The sequence below is a fragment of the Fusarium flagelliforme genome (genome assembly GCF_020744385.1).
Source record: "Fusarium flagelliforme strain FIESC 12 MPI-CAGE-AA-0113 chromosome Unknown B0J16scaffold_1, whole genome shotgun sequence".
NCBI lineage: Eukaryota > Fungi > Ascomycota > Sordariomycetes > Hypocreales > Nectriaceae > Fusarium > Fusarium flagelliforme.
This window is the reverse complement of record NW_025763503.1, coordinates 5377535-5394883: the sequence shown is the minus strand read 5'-3', so window position 1 is coordinate 5394883 and position 17349 is coordinate 5377535. Positions and strand designations below refer to the sequence as shown.

At 48.8% G+C, this 17349-nt stretch overlaps 4 protein-coding genes across 4 annotated transcripts; all 4 read right to left on the bottom strand.

Moving 5' to 3' along the window:
- Window positions 1-1843: 1843 nt before the first annotated feature.
- Window positions 1844-3939, bottom strand: B0J16DRAFT_297442 (S-adenosyl-L-methionine-dependent methyltransferase). The gene is made up of 3 exons (XM_046124458.1): window positions 2772-3939; window positions 2419-2719; window positions 1844-2369 (listed from the first exon to the last, which is right to left on the bottom strand). The coding sequence occupies exons 1-3, from the start codon at window positions 3806-3808 to the stop codon at window positions 1965-1967; spliced, it is 1743 nt and encodes a 580-aa protein (XP_045989679.1). The 5' UTR covers window positions 3809-3939; the 3' UTR covers window positions 1844-1964.
- A 701-nt stretch (window positions 3940-4640) lies between these two features.
- On the bottom strand, window positions 4641-7377 carry B0J16DRAFT_33078 (fungal-specific transcription factor domain-containing protein). The gene is made up of 2 exons (XM_046126507.1): window positions 6842-7377; window positions 4641-6631 (listed from the first exon to the last, which is right to left on the bottom strand). Exons 1-2 carry the CDS (start codon window positions 7189-7191, stop codon window positions 4825-4827), a joined length of 2157 nt encoding a protein of 718 aa, XP_045989678.1. The 5' UTR covers window positions 7192-7377; the 3' UTR covers window positions 4641-4824.
- A 3836-nt stretch (window positions 7378-11213) lies between these two features.
- B0J16DRAFT_33058 (uncharacterized protein) lies at window positions 11214-12170 on the bottom strand. Its single transcript, XM_046126482.1, has 2 exons — window positions 11727-12170; window positions 11214-11609 (listed from the first exon to the last, which is right to left on the bottom strand). Exons 1-2 carry the CDS (start codon window positions 12109-12111, stop codon window positions 11350-11352), a joined length of 645 nt encoding a protein of 214 aa, XP_045989677.1. The 5' UTR covers window positions 12112-12170; the 3' UTR covers window positions 11214-11349.
- Window positions 12171-13937: 1767 nt separating this feature from the next.
- Window positions 13938-16354, bottom strand: B0J16DRAFT_297436 (uncharacterized protein). Its single transcript, XM_046124457.1, has 2 exons — window positions 15925-16354; window positions 13938-15873 (listed from the first exon to the last, which is right to left on the bottom strand). Exons 1-2 carry the CDS (start codon window positions 16089-16091, stop codon window positions 14343-14345), a joined length of 1698 nt encoding a protein of 565 aa, XP_045989676.1. The 5' UTR covers window positions 16092-16354; the 3' UTR covers window positions 13938-14342.
- Between the last annotated feature and the right edge of the window lie 995 nt (window positions 16355-17349).

The window sequence follows — 17349 nt, the reverse complement described above, 5'->3', positions numbered from 1 at the left end:
GTCCACTGATGAGCTATAGCAGACATAACTGAGCTGAACGGAACGGAAGCTGAAGGGCACACTGATGCCCAGGTCGCATGACAGGAATACCAGAGGCGAGATTGTTACTGCTATAGCAGTGAGGTGATATGGTTGTCTATGGATCTGATTAAGCGGAAACGGTTCCCTACTTGGGATAGCAACCGGGTTGGTGAAACAAGACGGATGGGCCAAAATGGACTTTAAGATTTAAGAAACGGTTTGATTGAAAAAAATGGTGGCTTCTTTATGGAAAAAAAGAATAAAAGAGAAGAGAAATAGCGTCGGACCTCTCTTGATCAGATGAATTAACATGACATAGCATTACCCTTCGGACAGTGACCGAGTAAAGAGATGGCGGGGCAAAGGAAGAGATTCTGTTGGTCGACAGTGACGACAAGCAATGCATAATAGGCAAGACCAGGTTGACAGACACCCTGAGTCTTGACTGCCTTGTTTGTCATATCACCGAGGATATAATAGGTAGGTGGGAGTCCTGCAAGTCGATAGTAATAGTAATAGTAACAGGAAATGAAGAATTGGTGAAAGGCGGACAGGACATTACCTAAATTCTATATATTCTCGGGCTCTTTGGAGGAAGGTGGAGCCTCAACTTGTACCCAACCCGAACGCGCCCGAATAAATGACAAGGAACGGGAGGGGAACTGGGGACTTCTTTCCCAAAGTGAACTAGCCACGGGCACTTGACCTGCAGCCAGGCTCTTACCCTACATGATACCCCGGATTTGAGTAATAACCTTACCCAGCACCTAAAATCTAATGACAGTGTAGATGAAATATCAATCTACGTGATACTCCCATATCTTCTATCTGTTACTTTACCGAATTGCTTCTTATATGTAGTGGCTTTGGTTGGCTTTTTGAATAAGACACTACCTAAGCAATGACCGTTACGCGGGTTGATCACTCGGCAGCAAAAACCGTTGATCTGCAACGCTTGATCGTCGTAGCATTGCTAGTCGACTCAACATTCCGAGTGCATTCTGTGCTACCACCACATCCAATCAACCACATTTTGGTTGAGCAACGCTGACTGAAACATCAAACATGTGAAGAAAACATACAAGTAAACTCACGTGTCAATTGTTCGATTTATTGTCGCTACCATAATCAAGATTGTGCCAAAGTAACCATTGCTATAAACGAAGACATAGTCTATGTCGCAATGACTGAGAGAACAAAAGTGTAAGGCGCTGGTGTACTTTATCTGCGATGGCTACATATCATATCTATTAAATTCACTGCGATTAACGCGCATTTATGTATTGCCAGAGGCAAGTGGTTACAAAAACCATATACCCGAAGCCAATTTATTTCGACAACTGTTGCCAATATCGCAGTATCTAGAATACATACCCTGAAGAGGCCACCCACTGCAGCCCTCTAGCAGCCAGTTCAGTGCAAATATCTAGCTAGACCTTCATCTACAAGGCCATGTCTCAAGAAACATTACCAATTTGAATCTAGGCCATGCTACCGAGCAAGTTATCGCCCTCTCCATCGTAGCGTCGTGGGTAGCCTCAAAAACGAGACCGCTTCTGAAAGTGCAAGAATACCCGCGGGTAACCCGCGGTGATTAGAGAGTCACGCAAAAACCAATCAATCCAGGACAAAGTTTGAACAGGGGTTTTACCACTTCACTCGCGCGGCTGTACGAGAACCCGAAGCCAACCCATACAACAGGCTCAGGGTTGATATGCCAAGCTACTTGGCAGAATTCTAAAACGACTTCAACACGTGTAGTAAGCGGTCTGCCAGCAAGGCTGCACAAGATTCCGAGACCATTAGTCAGGCTGAAAGGGGTGACAGTACAAATGTCTATTTATGAGTCTAGGCGAGCCAAGACGTTATATCTACTAGATAGTCATGATGACCAAGACAAGGCAAATATATACACAATGGTGCAGATTATGTCAAGACGACGCTTACCACTGCTCCCAGATCTTGCCGGGCAGGACTTCGCGCATGATAGTCCAGTGCCCAGAAGCGCTAGACTGGTGCCACTTGGTAATCTTGCTCGTCTCATTCTTGGTGAGGACATCCGTGCCTTCGTCATCAAGGAAGACCTGCTCCTGAATCTCGTACCTGGGCACGAGCACGTTTCGGCGGACCTGGCTGTTGAGGAAGTCACTGTTGGTGGGGCGACGGAACTTGATGTCTCCAGGAGTCTTGCGGCAGAAGATGACCATGTTGGTGAAGTCGCTTCCCCACTTCTCAACGTTCTTGTCATCGCGAGGGGTCTCGCGGAAGGTTCTGCATGAGGGGAAGACCTTCTTGATGGTGCGGTAGACAAGGGCAGGGGTGGGAAGACCAAAGTCACCAGCGTAGTTCTGTAGTCAAGTTAGTAGATGGTCATCATACCGGCACTGAATAACTCACAATAGCAATGACTCCATCAGGGTTCAACAAGTCGCCCAGGCCCTGCAGAAACTCGAGAGTAAAGAGGTCGACAGGCTCAGCACCGCCAGTAAACACATCGTGGACGATGTAGTCATAGGTCTTGGATTGCTTAACCAGATCGGCAGTGTACGAGACCGCGTCATGGACAGCGGCAGGGTTGTTCTCGCGGAGGTCAAAGTACTTCTGAGCAAACTCATGAACTGCAGGGTCAATCTCAACAATAGTAGTATCAATGCCGTGCTTGACGAAAGCAGAAGGTGTGGTTCCGATACCAAGACCACTATGTTGTGTTAGTAAGCTGCGGAAAAAGGAAACATGAGACATCGACTTACATGTTGAGTGCGCTAGCTTCCTTGTCCTCCAGAGGAGTCTCCCGCTCAACAAGACGAACAGCCTCGAGCATGACAAAAACACCATAGATAGGCTCAGACACCTTTCGGCCCTGAACACGCACCCACTGACCTCCAAGAAGACTGTGATCACATCGCATCAGACGGTAACCCATCTCGAGACTCTCAATGACTGAGACGTAGCCAGTCAAAGACTCGCGGCGGTCCAGGAGAGTCCAGTTTTGAGCCAAAAGGGTGCTGTTGAGAGATTCCATAGCCATGGGTGTCATAACATGTGTATTCAGAACAGCAGTGTGCAACAAGGCGGGAATAGCAAGAACAAGATACTTGGAAGGTGCCATAACAGCATAGATAGCTCCTACAACAAGTTCCAGGCCAATGCGGGTGAACACAAAGGTGCTTCCAATGACGCCCTGAAGCGTCTCCATTGACCGGTTCTCAGCCAGTCTGAACAGGGCCCAAGAGACAATGCCAGGTGCCGCATCAGCAAAGAACTTGGGAAGAGCACTCAAATCCGCATCCTCGAGAACATCCGCGACGGAAGCTGCGGAAAAGATAGCCAGAGGGAACAGAGTGCAGCCCTCAATGAGAAGAGGGCCCCACCAGTTGCCAAGACGATCAGTGAAGCAGCCCATGAGAAACTGAATAGCCGGGATGTTGAGCGCGATAACCGGGAGAAGCTGCATAGTTGACAGAGGAATAAACATTCGAATGATCAAGTTGGCAGCCCAGCCGATGAAGCAGGCGACTTTGAGAGCAGTCGCGTGCGTGGCCGCAGCGGGAATGGAGCCATAGATAGGGGACAAGTTGAGCTGCGACGCGCTCGAGGCGACGCCCAACAATCCCAGGAGCACCAATGTCTTGAGGTATACAAGAGCCTGTCCGGTAGCACGCTTCGCAAAAGTATCCTCCTTGGCCTTTGTCGCAAGCTCCTTGAGTTCTTTCTCAAAGCGCTCAGGAGTAAAGCCTTCGGGCGCGCCAGTCGCCTTGGCCGGTTGGCCATCTTTTTTGGAAGCCATTGAGAGATAAGAGATAGAACGAATGCAAAAGAATGTAATAGGAAGAGAAACTTAGGAAGAAATAGACAAGAAGACTTGGTCTTGCGGTTCAAATGGCCTGCACCTGAAGCTCGTAGACGTTTAGTTGTAAATGAGACAAACTTAAGGTTGACGTGGCGGCGATTAGTCCTTTATTTCTATGAGGTGGCTAGTGCTGTGGCAGAATTGTGGGACAGCAACTTCGAGTGAATCGTGCCGAAGAGTGTAAACTTCAGGAGATATTTTAACACACTGGATTTAACAGCTTTTCTGAAATAACGAGTCTATGGAAGAAAGTAATCTTGTCTTATTTCTCCATCAGAAAGTTTGCTTCGGCAGCCATACTGATGCTTAGCTCAGCTACTCGGAAGATAAACCTCCATCTGGTAGCTACTGCAACTATCTTGGCACTCAATATCACAGAACTACTTGCACGGCAAATTTGAAGAACAATGCTGGTTAATTCGGCAGGCAGATATCTACATGCAATTTCTATCGTTTTCAAGAGATACCCGCGCTTAGTTTTTCCGGGTTGAAAGGAGAGCAGACGCATAGAGAACCCATTCACTAGTAATGCCATTTCTCGTATTATACGTATCTCATAAAAATCCATTCTAAGTAAATCATCCATCTCACTTCATGAAAAATCACTATATTCATGCTTGAATCCATATAATGCGCTTGCATGCCATCCATCATGTCTCGGGCCCTTCCAGAGGGGCTCCGAGAAAGAGAAACCTAGGTATCATTCGTTCCCAAGCGTGAACAATCAGAAGAAAAATCATCAATGGTAAGCTCCCAAAGATGACAAAAATGTCAATGCCCATACCAACTCCCAAGTCGTACCAAACACAATGCAGCAACGACAGAAACGCCTGAACGATGAGCCGTGGCTACACAGTCCGAACAATACCCCATGGTCGCTCCAGGTCTTGATAATTGTCGAACTTCGAATCCTCCATCTTTTATTCATGTCGTATCCACGTTCCTTCCAACTCTTACATCCGTGTTGGGTAATCTTCCATCATGTCGTCGTCGCTACTGTCCATCTCTTCCTCGTCCTCCTCGTCATCGGTGCGTGGGCTACGCATGGCACTCATTTCTGCTGCGCTGGGCCTGCTACCTAAACTGTCCAAGATACCGCCGCTGAAGATAGGTGGCGCAGAGACCGATAGATCTACATGGCTTCCGTTTCGACTCATCGAAGGTTTTTCGGGTAGCTGCTTGAGCAAACCAGTCGAGATATCCAGCATCGTCATGGCAAACTCAGTCAAACCTGTACCCTCGCCAGGTTTGGAGCTCACCGAAAGAGTCCATCGATACTCTCCAAGTCGTCGGCGATACCAGTCAGCTTCCTCGCGTCCGGGTGATGTCGCCCAAAGCAGAGAGCCAAAGGTTCCAATCAACGCAAAGTTAGTCTTGGAAGCAAAGTACCAAAATGAGCGTATATGATTCGGTCCAAGTCGGTTGACGAAATCCATGGCGGAGATGAGACGAGCCTTAGCGGCGCTGCGACATATGTGTTGTACGTAGGAGTCGACAGAACTGGATGGCGAGGCCAGCGAGCGAATAATCCTTCGATGAAGAGTAATCTCGGCCGCAAAATATGCTAGGTGGAGATATCCGATACTCGACAACCTGTTGGAAGAGGGATTGAGAGAAGAGTATGAAGAGTCCAGACGGATGAGTTGCGGTAGCCCTCCGTACCACTCCTTCAGTTTAAGCTGGATCGGCTTCGCAAGCGATAAAACCAGTTGCGTTCCCTGCTTGCCAGCGTTGGCAACCGTATTCATAGCTTGAAGAGTATAAAATGTGTCGAGGATTTCTGAGAGAATCTCCGAGAGCTGCACCACACGAGTGAACAACACTCGTCCCTTCTCGATATCGAGTTTCTCTTCCGGATCATTCTCGTCCCATTCGACATCTGGAAAATCGTTTGCGGTCAGAGGCTGAACACCCCAGTTAGTAGCAAAGATGTGCGATGGTCTGCCATGAACAAGAGCGCCCCATTTATCCTGCATGTAAAGAGCCCATGCTAATCGTTTTCTCAGACCCTTTTCCCACGGCGGTATCTTCCAATGCGTACAATCCAGGTGCAGTCCCAACTCATGACCGAGTGCTACTAGCTGGGCAGTAGGAGCCCATTGATCGCCCTCAGGCCGCTGGGAAAGCAACAGACCAGCTTGGATCGTAGAAAGTTTCGGGCGGAAGGTTGCCTCATCAAGAGTGGCTCGAATGAGGCTTTCAAGTTCCTTAACATTGGGACGTGGCTTTCCAGCCAATTCTTCGCTTTCATCCCACCAATTGATGGCCAGAATATACACAGCTGCTAGCAGTGGTGGCGAAAACTCCCGGTAAGATCGTTCATACTTTTCCATGAAGACATGTTTTTGGATGATGGGGAATCCTGGATGTACTACTCGGAAGTAGAGATCGATAAGACGTCTTCCATGAGGCGCCACGATGGACTCGACATGATCGGCGTCTTGCGTCACATGCTCGTGTCCCGGAGTGCTAGAGTCAGGCAACATCAAGAAAGTATCGTGCTCGCTGACTTTGCGGAGGGTGCCTCTAGATAAGAGACTCTCGTCCTGGGGATCAAAGGAAGAAAGGTTAATAAGTGAGGGTTCAAAGTCGGTGGTAGGACCAATATATTGGCTGTAACGGTCATCTTGGAGGCCCAGCGTACGTTTCAGCATGGTAGGGCCGCCAACATTGGCCATCTCCTCTAGGAATGAACTGCTAGCGGCGGTGCTTGAGAGGCTGGAATTATGGTTTCGTCGCCTAGATGTAAGACCCGGTGAACTGTACAAAGCCAATCATATGTCAGACAAAGTCATGCAAGGTAGAAGAAACACGAGTAATGTGAAGATTGTCAAAGGGAAGAACGCAGTGTAGAAGGGAATGATAGACGCAAGGGAAAGGCACGGGGACTGGTGGAGCAGTCAAACCAGGATGAGTGTGGAGGATTCTTCGGCATGAAGATGGATACGGGGATAAACATGGGGATCTAACCTTCTCTTTCCGATGATATCGTCGTTAGCTTCGCCATGAAGCTTCCTTTTTCGGGACTGGGGACTAGAAGAAAGGGAACATTCGGAGCCAGCAGCTTGGCACTGAATGCATCCGTCGTCATCATCGTTAAGGATGCAGTTGACGCGTGAGTATCGGCATGACAGACAGGGTGGGATGGAGGAGGCGTTGAAGGATGAACCCTCAACAGGTGCAGAGCTGGCAACTCCGTGACCCATCTCAAGCCTGTGAAAACTGTCCTGACGATAAGGAGAAGGTTCAGGCCGAGGAGGTTTAGGAGCAATGGCGATAGGCGCCGTTCTCTGTACCGGGGCTGAAGACTGGGGAGACATGGTGGCAGTAGATTAGATCCGGGGCGGCAGATAGATAGACTGATAGATAGATAGGCAGATGCTCGCTATCAGCAGAGGGTGTGTTGCTGTCAGGGCACACACAACTCCAGGGGATAGTTGAGCTGCGTTGTACTATACTGTGCTACACAAGATAGAATCCAAACGCCCGCTGCCCTGCAAGTGACGGGCGCAGAATGGTTGAGCCTCAGTGGCTCTTTTGCAGTTGTCAGCCTCTTTGGGGTACAGTACAGCGTCGTGCAGCAGAATATCTGATGGTGGTGACGATAAAAAAAGATACTGTAGATAGAGTAGTTTTCTGGCAGGCGATAGGCCCCACGGGGTCGCCAGTGACAGTGACGCAATATGTTAGAGCTACGACCACTGAGAAGCGAGCTGATAGGTAACGATAGCTAATAGAACCACGTTATCCAAATCGCGTTCGAGGGTATTGATAGAGGCACACGAGTCAATGGTTGGTGTGAGATAAGGAAGAATCTGGGGAAAGCGGGAAGAAGCGATGTGAGGTGATGCAAGACCAGGCGAGGCAGGACAAGACAAGGCCAGAAGCAAGGCAGAACAAGGTCCAGAAGGTAAAGAAGGAGGGAGGAAAAAGATAAGAGATGGCCCAAGCAGAGTGTGTAAGTGATTGAAGTGCAGCGCAGTTGGTGAGGTGAGGGCAAAAAGGCCAAGCAAGAGTGGGATCCAAATTGGAGGATCCAATCCAAGATGCTGGGATTGGATCCAATTGCAAATGTCAGGGACTAGGCTGGCGGGCGCAGATGGGCGCCGTGGAGTCAGAGTAGTCAGAGTCTCAGTCGGTCGGTCGGTCGAGTACCGGTCGTTATCTGTCTGATAAGGCCTTTTTTTGCAAGCGGGGAGGCTATTGTTTGGATGGTATTGGGTATTAGTATTGACTAAGAGACTCATGTACCGAACTCGGTCTTTATTGAGCCAGTTTCCTTCTTGACAATTCTCCCCTCTTTTGCGTCTGTTTGATATTGCCTGTCTATATCGCGATATGATGTTTGCGTTGCAGACACAGATGCGAAGCGAAGCGATGCGATGCGATGAACCGGAAACTGGACGGCGATGAAGCGAATGCAGTGCGGCGCGAATAATTAAGCGATAAACCGGGCCACAAGAGCTTGGACGTATGATACTGGCAGCACAAGTGACAAGTTGCTTGTCTTGGTACGCCCGTCGTGAGCTGTCAGCTGTGCTCTGGCTGGTTGGAGTGGTTGACTGTCTCAATTCTGTAGGCGGGGATCAAAGCCTGGGGAACCGGGGATCAGATTGGACTGGAATGTAATGCAGGCAGGGCCAAGGGCAGGGCAGGGTCCCTTCCTTCCTTTCTTGATGCGCTGCAACCTTTTTTTCTTGACTGGCCTGATTTGATGGTCTCTTTTTCTTTTTTTGGGGAAGGAGATATTCCGACCAAGTTGCACCTGCAATTGATATCGATATTCAATGGGCAGGTAGAGATAACTCCTGCAGAGGCAGTAGCGCAGAAGCCTCCAGACCCAGACAATGGCAACGGTGAGATAAGCTAACAGGCCTATTAGATTCGACGTCATTAGACAAAAAAAGAGACCGAATGCACTTAGTCGCTCGACGATGGCGCAATCGCTTTCACTTACTGTTTTTTATATCAGAATATTTATTTGTCCGTTTGTAGCCGTAAATTATGTGGTTGGTTACGATACGATACCCGCAAGGTGATTGATTGACAAGAGGGAGAAGGACAAAGAGAAGGAAGGAGGCAGAGAGTAGCAGAGAAGAAAAACACGATGATGATAATGACGATGATGCTACTAATGAAGTGCAAAGAAGAGTCAACGCAACGGCATGTGAGACGACGAGAGGAGAAGGGATACATCCGGCTTGATGGTATTCCCCGCATGCAAAAAAGTACCTGACCTACCGTCCTACCCAGACTAGAGCAGAGCCTAGAGGAAAGGTACCCTTTCATTTGAGAAAAGGGTCCCGCGTTCAGGTTCTCCAGATCCAATCCCCAAGTTCTTTCGGGACAAGCCTTTCCAATGGCGTCTCTCTAGAGCCGGTCTTTCTACTACATAGTAAAGCGCCGGCCAAGAGTTCCCGGAGCAATGTTCCCAATGAGGCATCTCAAATTTGGGCAACATCGTCCAGGCCGGCAGGTAATTAATGCTGATTGATATTCAGTATCAACACACAGAAAGTAATGTACTAGCATATCCTCAGTAATGAGCAGGGTCCGGCTGGGGTTAATGAGTCAATGGAGTGAAACGTCAAACCTTGGACCCTTATTAGGTTCTAGTCCCTACGGATATCATTGTAGATATCCACTTTGAGTAAACCATCCATGGATGGATATGAATATTCTCAGATATCTTGTCGCTTCCAATTGCCCATATCTCTCTGAGGTTAGTATGGTAGACGAACCTCTGTGGGGGATAACTAGAAGTCTGAATCATGTCCGGTCTGGCAATGATACATGACCCTAGTCATGTATGTATACAAAAGCGTAACATAACATGAGCGAGCAGTCTCGGCAGCGGCGCTGTCACCAACGCAAGACGCCCAGAAGAATGAAAAGACCAACAACCCATTTTCTTTAAGCCGAGGGACGAAACGGGTCGATCACATCATGAAATAACCCCGGGGAGTCTAAGCCCAAGTCCAGGTCAAGGTTCAGGTATGGCTTGGTGTTGCGGCTTCGTACTGGCGAGCGAGTGAGGATAAAGGTTGTGAGAGTTGAATGGACGATCAAGCTTATCTTTAGAAAAGTAGAGGAGATAGAAATACATAATAACAAAAGATAAACTGACACAAGAAAAAAAAAGAGGAACCACCCCAGCCTTGAGAGACATTTTTCTGCACAACCACAGAAGCCATTCAACACCATCTTGAGAGCTACGAGGTAGACGATACTTGCTACAGCCGCAAAAATGTGTGTAGATGTATGTATCTCTTACCAGCTGACCAAGGGCGTCTCTCTGAGCCCATTACCAAATGGAAAACCATCTTACACTTGTCTTGCCTCATTCTGCATGGTCCGGCAGTTGTTGTAACGTAATGGCTCGTCCGGGGTTTATTTACCGCTGCAGTCAAACACAAATTCCATTAGCGGCTAATTAACCTTTTCTATCTCATTGGTAAATTCCCCGACCGTTTCCTGATCCTTACTGTTGGGTTCTCAATTAATCAACGTCAACAAAACACCGCAAAACTCCCCTATCTATATCACTCACTAATCACTATCCATCTACTCACGTCTGTTCTATAGGCTAGACTCTACGTATAGGTAAGGTTAGCAATTTACCGAGCTTACACGTCGTGACTAAGTATGGCATGTCGGGGCAAGCCGGGTACGATACAGCCAGTCAGTAGACAACAACATTGGGTACGGCAGTGACTATAGGTAGACTCATGGCCTCCCTTGACATGTATTTGTCAAGACAATACTGTCATCAGCAAGTTTATCTCCGTTCGCCAAGTGGTGATCGTCTTGTCTCTTCCAAAATTGATAGCAAACGTATGGATAATTTATCCGGAGCAAGAACTCGTTAGTAATACATACTTACTCTCCAGAGATACTTGGAACTGCCCCGCATGCAACACATTCACTCAAGATCTATCAGTTCATTAGTTATCAATAACTTGAGATCATTTTGGTACAATGCCCTTTCTATGATTGGTCCATAGAACAAGCCCTTCCCTTTCGATCCCTTGTTCCTCGATCTTGACTCAGCAAGGAAAGAATCTCTCGTCTCGTGGGGCCGGCTCTGTCCCGGGATCTATTTTCTGCACGGACCCATTCGTTAAGACTCATTAACCAGAGCGAGTAACTTGTCAGAGCGAGGAGCGTCATCGTTGGGTCTGGAGCTTTTGTTGGTGTTGATCTCATCCGTCTGTATCCGTCTGCCCTTACAGGCAGGCAGGCAGGTACTGAAAGAAAGCCTGGATGACTCTCTTGATATGCAAGTGCAACATAACTCTATACAACAGCCCTCCAGACTTTTAAGGTTTTGTATCCTGTCACTCTCAAACCGACCGTCCATTGATGTCACGTTGAAGTCGACCATCATCCGCCACGTGAGTGTGGAGACGATTAGCGATAAAGGTCAGCGATGGTTGTGTGAAGTGTAGTAGTAGTATAACTCTTTTCGAAACTTAGTCTCACGATTGTGTCCAGACCATAATCCTCTCCTCATAGTGCTCGGTTGGCTCATCTGAGCCACGTGCTGGGAGCTTCATCTCAAGCTCTTCCCGAATCTGGTATCCCAGCTTCTCATAGAAGGGTACTGCGTTCATCGTTGCCTCGAGAATGACCGGCATGTTAGTTTTTTCGGCAGCCGCCTGAGCATGCACTCGGCGAAGTAGAGTCGATCCAGCTCCTCGGCCGTTAAAGTCAGGATCCGTGCAGAGATATGTCACGTCTAAGAGATGTTAGTGCTTTGACACGTAACAAGGTCTTCCCGGAGCTTCTAATCCATATATGGCGGTCAACGCCTAGCTTTGCTTATTCCATGTTCACTCAGCCATGAAAGACTTACGGTAATACGGCTTTTCGCCTAGGACTATGTCTCTCTTGCTTTTGGTAAGAGCTGCATAAGGACCAAGATACTGACGTCGGCAGTAATCTGGAAACTCTTCATCGTCATGGCCCTCCTCCTCTCCTAGCCGCGGTTGCCGCTGAATATTCCACTTGGCGAAACTCGCTATCTTGCCAGTCTCTGTATCACGCGCAACAAGAACACCCTTGTCGGCGCTTTGAACGTGATCCATTGTATCTTTAATAATCCATCCACGCATGAACTCCTTGCTCCTAGGGGTAGGAAATTGCGCATGCATGAGCAGGTTGATGTCCATGGCAGCAAAGAAGGTGTCGGCTACGCCAGGAGCCTCCTTCTCTGAAGGGACGACAATCTCGAAGGCCATGCTGAAGATGCGAAAGTATATAAATATGCTGGAGTGAAGGATATATAAACTGAAGGTTGCGAGGTTGAATTCGACCAACCAGAATCTTCACGATGGACATTTGTGGCCTAGACCTGACCCACGTGACAGCCAATGTCCTTAATGACTCTATCTATGCGAGAAACTATGTTCACTTACCTATTGGTAATATCTAGACATCGACTCTCTTTGCGGATAGCATCACTTTGTTGGCATAGACTATCTTCTCCCGAGGTGACACAAAGATAGAGTTGTAGATTTTCTCAATCTAGCAATAGCCTACCTATGAGACTTACAACCTTCCAACTAGTAAGAGATTCCTTTATCTTACAGTATTAAAACTTTCGGTCATCTTTCGTATATAACATTTGCTTAAGTTGATACGCGTGCTGTGCTCTGATGTATGTAGTTGAGGTACTCTTGTAGTGGTTGAAGTGGCCATTTCTGTCCAGATATCAGGACTGTGAGAAAAGTCGGTGACTAGGTAGCTTCTAAATGAGATTTTGGTCTTGAGCTTGTAGTATCTGCTAGTTCCGAGATCGGTCTGTTGCACTGTTCCATGCTCGTTCCTTTACCACTTACAGCAGTTTCGACCTGCGATATCTACTCGACTCCCCTAGGGCATCTCAGACTTCAACTACTTGAAGTTACTAATATGAATAACCCAACTACTTAGGGGAATGTGTACACAGAGGCGAGTTTTTCTCCGGGAACTTGTTTGTCGAGGCATCTTAGCGTAAGATAGGTGCCTAAAGAAGAGCAGCGAAAACGACCGAGCCATGGCAATTCAACTCATGTTACTTCAAGATATCATCTTGAATCCTCACTTACTGTCCTTTAATCTTTGAAGCCTACCTCTTCTCCTTAACTAAGTACTTGAACTGTTAATATCAGTGCTTTTCGGGAAGCATTGTGTTGTGAAGCCTAAAGCCATCACTTTACCGAGGCCAATACTGCCATAAGAATCACTATAAACACAGATAGTGGTCTCGGTTAATGGAATGTTCTTAAACTTAGATACCTCTGTGGTGTATTGCTGTGTGCAAAGGAATGCAGTTCATAAAGCGGTGGTCCTGTGACAACGACTCAACTTTAACGCCATAACACCATATCTACGACTAACAGGGGCAATATCCCCTTGATGCCCCGGCTGTACACATGCCGTATCTCCATTGCCAGGTATTCATAAGTACTCACACATTAGTAAAATCTCGGATGGAAGGTATCTATTTTCATTTCTTAGGCGTCTGTTTAGCCAGGCAACTGGAGGTGTGGGATGTGCGCAGCCGGGGCCCCAAGGAGATACTCTACTTCGGGTTGCAAGAAGCTTGAAAGCGTTTCGGTTCGTCTTTTAGTATGTACAGAGCATTTTTTTTGTGTTGGTAACTGACCCAATTGCCAAGATGTAAGTGCTCAATCCAAGCACCAGACTGCACCAGTTCAAACAACCAAACATCTCGAAACTCTCTCGCAGCGGCGAGAGTTTACTGATTGAGAACAGTTTCGAATATTTGTATCTTCTTCGTGTTATGATTCCAATACTTGACTTCTATCTAGCAACCTGTTGATAGATGGTGGTACCTGACCAGCGCAGCAATCTTCTCGTTTCATCACAGCCATTATCTAAGCCCTGTCCACTATGTCCATTACTTCCCGAGAAATCACCATGTGGACGAAATAGACTTTATCTCAGCTCAGTCTATCGAAAGCCTATTGCCAGTTACCTGCTACGAACAGCCTCGATCAGGTTGCAGTTGCGACTTAATACACTTCCAACCTTATCTATAATACTACATCAGATTGAGCTTAATCAACTATTGTGTTAAAGTTAAGGTACGGCTAGACAAGGCCAACAAGCTAAATACGACGTCCTTCTTGGCAAGCTTAACATGTTTATGCTAGTGATTTGATTCCAACTACATGCAAGAGTGTGACCGCGACGATACTAGGATGGCGGTGATCACTGAACACATACAGTCACATTCACGAAAGACTCTAGATGTGTAAGACAAAAGGACCACTATTGGGCAACTATAGACATAGTCTGGCGAAAAATACAGTCGTGACTCCCCGAGTCTGCCAGGGATTAAAATTACATAAACGAATTTGTGCGGTTTGCTAGTGATCCCCTATGATGAGTCGTGGCTGTGAGCTCGATAGCCCGGCAAACGACTGATAAGACAAAATGAAAAACGCCCTTATGGACTGGGTATTTAGACGGGAGGGTTGAAAGAAGGAAGCTCCTTGTTGCAAACGTTGAGAGCCTGGCCGGCACGGGCGCTGGTAAGGGCGGCAGCCTGGGCAGGCTTGTTGGTGGCCTTGCCGTAGACGGGAAGGTCATCGATAGCGGCAGGGGGGGTGTAGGCGACGTCGTCGAGACTGACCTTCAAGCTGGGGACAGTCTTGAGGTCAATCTTGTTGCCGTTGAGCTTGACAATCTCGACCTGGATACCCTTGTTGACGGCATCAGCAACCTTGTCAGGAGAGCAAGAGGCAAGAAGCTGAGGGGTGTCGGCGGCCTGATCAGCAGAGAAGGAACCGTGGATGGTACCCTCGGCAGGCTGTCGCATGACAACGAGACCACCAACAAGCTTGCCAGCGATGTAAACGTTGACCTGGGCAGGGCGCTCAACCTCAGTAACATCGAGTTGAACGTTGACGAAGTAACGAGTGGTCTTGCCAGCAGCACGCTCCCCGAGATCACGACGGCTGGAGCCGCTGCCGTAAAGACGGTTGATGGTGGATCGGGCAGAGCTGGCGAGCTGGCTCTGGGACATGCGCCAGTACTCGAGTCCAGCGTAGGTGTAACCGAAGCTCTTGATGCTCTTGACAGTCTCGGAGGTGTGGAAGTTACCCCTGGATCGGTAGAAAGGCTGGAGAGGAGAGTTCTGTGTGATACGGGTACCCTGAGGAGTAGAGTATCGAGAACCACCAGAGTAGGAGCCGGTGAAGGAGGACTGGGTAGGGTGCATAGCCTGCCAGTAAGCCCAGAGACGGTCGACCTGGGTGTGGTGCAGCCAGAAGATGGGGTCGAAGCCAGAGAACTCGGTGGCGAGGAACTGGCCAGCACAAGAAGCATCCCAGTGAACGGCGTTGTGAATCTGCTCGAGAGAAGCACCGTTGGCACCAGTGGAAGCAAACTGGTTGAAGGTGGTAGGTCGGGTCATGACATCGTAGGTCCATTGCTTGTAGGGACGTCCGCGGAGGTTGTTGTTGGCGGTACCGGGGAAGCTATCGGGAGCAGGGCAGTGGTAGATTCGGCTACGGTCTTCGTCGTCCCAGTCGCCGTACTTGCCGTTAAGGGCGACCTTGGGGAAGTCGTAGGTGTAGAGAGGGTTCTTCATGTTGATAGTCTTGAGACCGCTGCCGTTGGGGACCTGGACCTTGACGTTGGTTTGGGTGAGAATGGTAGGGATGCCGTCGATGGCCCAATCCCAGTAGGGAGCTCGCAGAGCGTTGGCAGCATCAACGTAGGTCTTGCGGTACTTGGAAGGGTAAAGGTTGGCCAGTCGCTTGGCGTGCTCGACGAGAATCTGCTCGTAAAGCAGAACATAAGGACGGTGCCAGGTCAGGAAGATGCTCTCTCCGTGAGGGCAGTATCCGGGCCATCCGTTACCGTTTCGACCACCACCACCGTTCCACTGGATAAAGGGCTTGCCGTGAATACCACCAACCTGGAAGTAGGACTTCCAGTCGGTCTCGGTGGCGTCGTACATGGAGCGGACAGCTCGCATGTAAAGGTCCCTGGTTAGATATTAGCATTGGTGATGTTGACTACAGCACAGCGGGACATACAGAGTGGGACCACCAGATTTGACAAGATCATTGATGTTTCGGCGAGAAGGAACAGCGCTTCCTCCAGTGACTGGGACACCGGTAACGAAGATGTTCTGCTGCTGGGCCTCGACGGGGTTGACTCCGCCAACGACCGCAAGAGCGGCAATTAGAAACTTGCCCAACATGGTGAAAAGAATAGAAGAAAACGAATGTATTCGAACAGAAGTCGTGCGTCAATGTACGACTTTGCTTGTTCTGAGAGGACAAGATCGAGAAAGGAAGCAATTTAGGAAGTGGGAAATGCTCCGAGATATAGTAGCTGAGCCATGGCAGGACAATTCGATAGTACGAGGTCTAGGGGCGTGTGAGAAGTGACAAACGACCTACACAGCCGTGCAGTAGAGAGAGTCTAACAGAGACAGGCAGAGTCATGCCCATGGCAATAATCCCTTCTCCGCATCCGAATCTCCGTCTTGCCCGGCTCTCCAGCCCAGCTGTCAATCATCGTCAAAGGGGTTCGTATGTAACGCCCCTCATAGCGGCCCTAGATGACAAGGGGGAGGGGGTGCGCAGGTAGGGCAAAGATCGATATTCCATGGGATGTATCCACCGACTAGAACCTATAAGGTGTGGGTGAATTAGAATAGCAGTATGACCCATGCACATGGCCCTGCACATGGCTTTCTCTATCGTTTAGCTTGAAGCTGCTCGTAACGCCACATTGACCAGATCAACATCTGTGTCCCTGACGGATGACAGGCTAGGGCTGTCAGGCGAGAAGGGGAAATTGAAGTTGAAGATGATTGCGCGTGCGTGCTCGGACTAAACGTTAAGCGTAAATGAGATAGAGACGAGACATGACAAGAGCGAGTGCAATCAATGTAAGCATCAGGTACAGTAAGATGGCCAATCCAACGCTGGTGGTGTGAGTGAGCGACTTGAGTACGAGGTTGTTGTTGCTGCTTCGTGTAGGTCGGCAGCCCAGGTTGCCCGTTGTGCAGAGAAACAACAGGGGTCAAAAGATCTAGTCCGGCCCAGCCCAGCACCAGCCCAGCGGTACCTTGGTACAGCCCTGCTTCTGAGCTGCTTCAGCGGTTGGGGAAGCTGGAATTAGCTGGAGCTGTGCCTGGCGAGTGGAGTCTGCTAAGCTGTTAGAAGAGCAAGTCAGCGGCACGATGGACCACAAGGGCTTTGTTAGCGAATGGCCTCCTGCGGCTAACGCTTGAGGGTACTTGGCGCGAGCACCCAATTTATGTGAGAAAGTGATGTACCTGACGTAAATTACCCTCGGACCAGGTTGCAGCGTATCGCCCAATCGAAATGGGATTAGAGCCACCTCAGTAAGCTCAGTTTCCAGTACCTGAACTTCTAACACCACCATTTAAGCATGGATCAGTCGTCCTAACCCGCTAGTCAGGGCCTCTGAGTGGATGGAGGCAGATG